General features: G+C 45.6%; 1 protein-coding gene across 1 annotated transcript in view; it reads right to left on the bottom strand.

Annotated features, from left to right (window-relative positions):
• LOC102040268 (T-cell surface antigen CD2) overlaps positions 1-6,057 on the bottom strand; it is a 10,295-nt gene extending 4,238 nt beyond the window's left edge. Inside the window, 3 exon segments of the mRNA XM_031058133.1 lie at positions 995-1,237; positions 2,893-3,189; positions 5,951-6,057. Coding sequence (XP_030913993.1) covers positions 995-1,237; positions 2,893-3,189; positions 5,951-6,011 — 601 coding nt within the window. The 5' untranslated portion in view covers positions 6,012-6,057.
• Between the last annotated feature and the right edge of the window lie 356 nt (positions 6,058-6,413).

The following is a 6,413-nucleotide window of genomic DNA, read 5'->3' as shown; positions in this document are numbered from 1 at the left end:
GTAAGAGAATGCTGTCAGCAGAGCACTCATGGTTGGGCGGGATGAACCCAAGCCTGGCAAAGTCAAGGACTTTTCCCCAGCATTGCACTGGAATTCTGAACTTTAAACACCACACCCAGTGTCACACCAGTGTGATCTGTCCTCTGTTTGTGCCTTAACTTGCAGAATTTTTACGTGGGAGGGTGACAACTGTGATGACTTCTTTTGTCTACTGAATCATTTTCAGCATGACTCTTCCCATTTAAAATGCAATCCTTTCAGTCCTTTTGCTGCACCTGTGGTTAGCTGAATAGGAAAACCTTGGTACATTTGAACCATGCTTATCTGACCCATGCGTGTCGCAGACATCTTTTATGGAAAATCCTTTCCTTAGGATTTTTTCCTCCTGAGAAGCTGAGAGGCCTCAGGAACAAAATTTAAACAATGATTATCTGCTGCTGTGGAATGCAACAGGTGGATCTGTGATTGGCCCATGTTGGATGTTTCTAATTAATGGCCAATCACAGCCCAGCTGGCTCAGACAGAGAGGCCGAGCCACAAACCTTTGTTATGATTCTTTACTATTCTATTCTTAGCTAGCCTTCTGAGGAAATCCTTTCTTCTATTCTTTTAGTATAGTTTTAATGTAATATATATCATAAAATAATAAATCAGCCTTCTGAAACCTGGAGTCAGATCCTCGTCTCTTCCGTCATCCTCGGACCCCTGTGAACACGGTCACATATGCAACCCTAAAGAAAAATCCTCCAGAACTTCCCTCCTGATTTCTAGGCCAAGCTGAAGAGTCCAAGCAGCTTATTTTTCCCCTTGTGGGAGAACTCATCCACACCCATGGGTAGCGGGCAACCACCACACTGATAGACATGATTATGGCGAGGAGAAAAAACACAATGGATCTCCCCACAGGAGAAGGGGAGGAGCAAAACCCCTCTCACACCCCACTGCCCTCGGCAGTGGTCCACCCTAGCACATTCTGACAAAAGAGATTGCTTACCTGAGCAGTTAATTACTTTTTCAGCCATTTTTTCACTGGCTTGGTTCTTAGCAACGCATTGGAACGTCCCAGAATTCCACCCGTGCCATTCCAGCACTGTTGCATTCTTTTGGATTTTTTTGCCATTGGGTTGGGTCAGCTCTATTATGAATACTTCATCCTTGGCCTTCTGTTTGGCTTCACACTTGACAGACACACTTTTATTCCTGCATTCAGCCATGAGGACTGGCTGAGGGACAGGTTCTGAAAAAGAAGGGAAGGGACAGGCACATCTGAGAGAGTTTCTCCTCTTGAAAGCCTCTGCTACAGATAATAGAGAATTGAGCAGAACAGAGAATAAACCCCAAATCAGCAGCTAATGAGATCACAAAAGGATGAAGAGCAAATTAGACCTCTACTGCAGAAGTAACAAGGCAACAACAAAGAAAATGCAGAGCAGTAGCCTACTTGGTTGGCCCAGTAGAGCAGAGCTGGACACCAGGCAGGTGCGGGGAGGAAGCTGAGTCTTCCTGAGGCGGGTGGAAGGGACTCAGAGCCGCAGACCCAACAGTTACTACAGGACTTCCAAAACCACGCGTCAGAGGTAATGCAACCTCTGTGCTGCACAGCAGAGGAAATGATGCAGCACCCAGCTGGGCTGGAGCATTAGCCCTGACCTGAGATGAGGACACCCCAATGACAGCAGAGTGTCTTCAAACATGAGCAAGAAGCATCAGGCCCTGATGACTTCCTGAATCTGTTTACAGTAATAGCTCCCAAAGCAGTGAGACACCCTCGCTGCTCAGCAGCCCCTTAGACACAAAGGGGCCTCCCATTGCACAGAAACCCTGCTAAAGCCATTCCAGCTGTCATTGCTGCCTCAATAAGGCATCATTTCTGCAATCCCAGCTGGTGCCACAAACTCAAGGTGTTGGCAAAGATGTGGACAATGACTGAAGAAGGACAGAGCAAAGCTATCCCCTTATTGGAGAAAAAACCTGTGCTGTCCTACAGCTTAGAGGTCTGGAGAGGACACAGCAGCTCCTAAGGAGCAGAATAGCCATCCCCATTATCCCTACTCACCCCAAAGCCTTTGGGCTCTACTGCTCTGATCTCTGAGGACAAGATACAGCACAGGAATGGAGGCTGCCCTCATGCTTTGAACCCAAGCAGCTGAAATCCCCAGGTGTGGGCTTGACTATGCTTCAAAGAGCACAGCCTTTCTATTTGTTGTGTTGTGCTGTGCAAGGATAGGGTGCAGGGGTCTTCTTCCACTGCAAATTCAGCTCCTATTGTGGTTTGTCTCAGGGGAGGTGACTGCTGGCTATTTTGTATGTTAGAGCAAAAATTGAGTGGGATTCCATTGGCTGAATGAAGGCATTTAGTGCCATCAGGACTCCTGAGCTCTCCTCAAGGGGCTGGCACACAAATTGCTCAGCTTGCTGGACCAGTGGCCAGAGAACAAAAGTCATAACTCAGTATCCATAAAATGGCACCAGAAATACCCAAAACTCACAGTGCATCAGCCACAGCTGTACCCCACACAGGCTGCTGTGGTCCTGGCAGAGGTTTCTGGAAGCCCAGTACCCTCTCAGGGTCCCAGCACTGTTTGTGGTGCTGCAGGAGGGCTGGCCACCCTCACCCTGCTGCCAGTGTGAACCTGCTCACAGCTCCTTCCTTGGGCACAGCTAGGAACCTGCTGGCTGACAAACAGGGGAGCCAGAAAGAAGCTGGGGATTCGAGGCCATCAATCAGAGCAAGAGAAGGGAGAAGAGAGGCAGGCTGCTGTAGTCCTACAGAAGTCCTCCCACTCCTAATCAACAAGGAGGGCACCAAGTAGGAAAGGCTGTGGGAGAGAGCAGAGAATCCCAAATCTTGTGCAGCTGTCCTGGGCATGGTATGGCAAAGACAAAACTCACCCTGAACGAATAACATTGTATTTTCCTCTGCCTTCAGCTGTCCATCCTTCTGATAAACCTGCACCGTGTAGCGCCCACTGTCCTCCTTCTGCAGGCGCTGGATTTGCAGGGTCCCGTTCCGGAGTATGGCACACCTGCACTGCTCCTTGTTCACAAAGTGCTTGGATCTGTTTTCTCTGATCTGAACCAGCCTTTCTGGCCCTCTCCTCCACATGGCCTCGTAGATGCTCCCAGGAGCAGTGATGCTGAGAAGAGCTGTCTCGTTCACTGCCTTGTAAATCCAGCTGGTGCTGGAGCCTGTGGAGGGAAGCACAGCCAGCCCCTCAGTTGTCTCCAGCAGGCACCAAAGGTTGTCATTTGCTATGCCACCCCCTTCCTGAGCTGCCCAAGCCTCTCTGCTTTACTGATGCCATCTTCTTCTCCCACTCCAAAATATTTCTTGATTGTTCATTAGATAAATGACAGCATCCAATTTAATTCTGAGAGGCAAGAAAGTGAAGGGCCCAGCTTTCAAAAGCTGAATTTATACCCTGGCTGACTTACTTGGAGTGACTCTGGATGCCAAGATTCATGGCCTCCCATTCAGTTTAACATGAACTTAGCCCTTCCTGAAAAGAAGGTCACTCTTATGTTTTGCACATGGCACAGGCTGGTACCCAGAACTGCAAACAGCAAAAACAGTCACATCCCTGGACAGCAGAATCATTTCAGCAACCCCAGTGATAGCAATGATGATAATAATAGCAGCCAACATCAATCTGTGGGTGAGTGTAGGGCGCTGAACTGGAGGCACCCCCACAGCAGTGTCCCCCCTCTCCCATCCCAGTTACTCTGCCCCACTGCAATGCATCCACTTGATTTTTCTAGCACAGGATCCCCATGGGGCAAGTAAGGCAGGGAGAAACAGCTACCAGCATCTGAGGGGCTGCAGGACTCATTACAAGAAAAGCAATGGCTAAAAAAAAAAAAAACCAAAAATATTTTCTCTTCCTTTGATTCCAGGTCCCTTCTCCAAGACAGTGAGGAGCAGGAGCTTCCCAAAGGTGGTGTCAGGACTGGGAAGCACCTGAGCATGGGGCTGCCAAAGGGCATATTCACTAAACATTCACATTTCCAGCAGTGGGGAGGATGCACTCCTGGAGCAGTGCCCGGGGGCTCTGCCCGCTCCCCTGCAGCCACCGCCTCTGCAGGGCCCATTTCTGGTGAGCCAGCACTTGGGAAAGTTCCCTGGGAGGTCATTTCAAGAGAGGAACTGTCCCCACCCCCGTGGCAGGTGGACAAACCTGCAGGAGGAGGGCGAAATCCGTGTGCAAGTGTCAGGTGGGATAAGCTCACTGGCACAAGCTCAGAGGCACAGCTTATTTAGTTTGGCATTTTCTTGTGTTCATTCCTCCTCAATTTACAGGGTGAAGCCAATCAGCAGGAGGAGATTTCCCTTCCCATCACCACACAGAGCTGATTCTGCCCTAATTTTATGTATTTTAAGTACTTTTTTCCCCACAGAGAGAAAAGCCTGTGTTTATGCATATTTTTATTACAGTCCTTCACTCCTTGTATCTAGGATAATGATAAATGGCACCACAGAGGGGAAACTGAAAGCCAGTGGCTATTTCATTAAACTAACAATATTAGAGATAATCAGAGAACTAGAATAGCATGCCTCTGCAACAAGAACATTAATGCTGCAGTGCTTCTGGCAATTCACCACCTCCAAAGAGAGGTTGTTTTTCCAGCATTGCCTTTCTTGCAAGGTATTTGATATATCTAATGAAATGTCCTGAAATAAAGTTATCAACTAAACAGCCTTGGGAGCAGCTATGCCCCACACAGATGACACTACACATTATACCCCAATATTTGATTTCTGATACTTGTTTCTGCTCAATCATGAACGAGTATTTAGAGCTAGTAATAGGATTTCTTTGCATAACAGACACTACTTATATTTTCTCTCTGAAAGTAAAGGAAAAAAGTAATCTGAGTTTTCAAGGATAATTCAATGGCATCTCTGTGGACCAGAGACATTTCTAAATATTGATCTGATCTCCATAGTCTTTCTAGTGGAAAGCTGAGTACCCCACATGTATGATACTAAAAATCTGTTTAGCTAATGAAACAATACTTCTGATAAAAATGCCCACTAAAATGTGCTCCAAAGGGCAGAAAGGTTTTAACTGAGGGGCTTCAGCTCACTCACAGTCACAAGAAAGAGTTAAAAGAAAAAGCTCCCATAGTAATTTTAGAGAAGGAAGGAAGTCTCTGAAACTATTTTCTATTCAAGGGAATAATCCTTATTTCTGCTGGGGAAGATGTTTTATAGATTGTGTACATAAAAAGAAGAAATCCTTATTTATCTATTAATTTTGTTCTGAAGGAAAAGCAAAGCATTAAACAGCCATACATACAAACTTAGTGGAATGAAATAGAGGGGAAAAAAATTATGCAGGCTTGTATTGTCTCCATCTCTTAAAACCTTCTCTAATCTATGAGTTAACACCTTAATTAAGTTTTTAGATTAATATTTTAAAAAATAATGAGAACAATAATATGCAAAATATAAAAAATATATGCAGTTGCTTGCTGTTTTCACATCTTAGACTTCAGCTCCACTAAAGACACTGAAATCTATCACTCTGTTAATATTTATGGAAGAATATAAATTGCACTTTCAAAAGATTTGCACATCTTTGATAAGAAAAGGAAATTACATGCGATAATGCACAGTGAACTGGATCTCTAATGTAGTACAAGCTGCCTTGAGGGCAGAAAGCAAACTGTATGCTGACATTTCTCATTACACATGTGTCAAATTAAGGCTCATTAACTTAAAACCAAAACTCTTTACAGCTTATTATTATAACTGGAATAGGAAACTCAGGTCCTGCCCTCCCCCTGGCTGAAAATTAAATCAAATAATAATAGCAATAACCCAGATGTCTTCACTCATTGGAAAAGTGGAACAAGTTCCTTATCAGTAGCAGCCCACCAAGTTGTAAATGCTTTAAAATGCAATTTTAACATCAGCCCACAAGAGCAGAAAACCGTAAGAAAAACTCACATTGTACACTGGGAAATAAAAGCAGCAAGCACTTGACTAGGAAAATCCTCCTAAAGTTCATTTTCAGGGTCAAAAACCATCCAGTGTTGCCTTGCCTAGTGGTAGCTCCTGGCAGGTGAAAAGATTTTCTGCTGTGAGCAGGCAGGGATGGGACATCGGTGCAGCCTCTGTGCCCTCCTCCTCTCCTCCAGCACTTCTCATTTCTAGCAGGGGCGGAAATAAGCCTCAACAGGGTGCTTTGTCTGCATGGAGGCAACATGGAGACAACAAAGAAAATGGGCACTAAACTGCAGGAATGACCTGGAGGTTTGTCCACCCAGCTGGAGGGCCAGATGGGGCCCTCATCCTCCTCCATGCTCACCTGGAGAGCTCAGCTCCAGCATCCATGTGAGAAACACCAATCACTTGGGGATTTTTAAATTTTAAAAGTTTAATGATAATAAAATGGTTATAAAAATAGCAA

This window comes from Geospiza fortis, unplaced genomic scaffold (genome assembly GCF_000277835.1).
Source record: "Geospiza fortis unplaced genomic scaffold, GeoFor_1.0 scaffold72, whole genome shotgun sequence".
Lineage (NCBI taxonomy): Eukaryota > Metazoa > Chordata > Aves > Passeriformes > Thraupidae > Geospiza > Geospiza fortis.
This window is presented reverse-complemented; position numbering and strand designations above follow the sequence as displayed.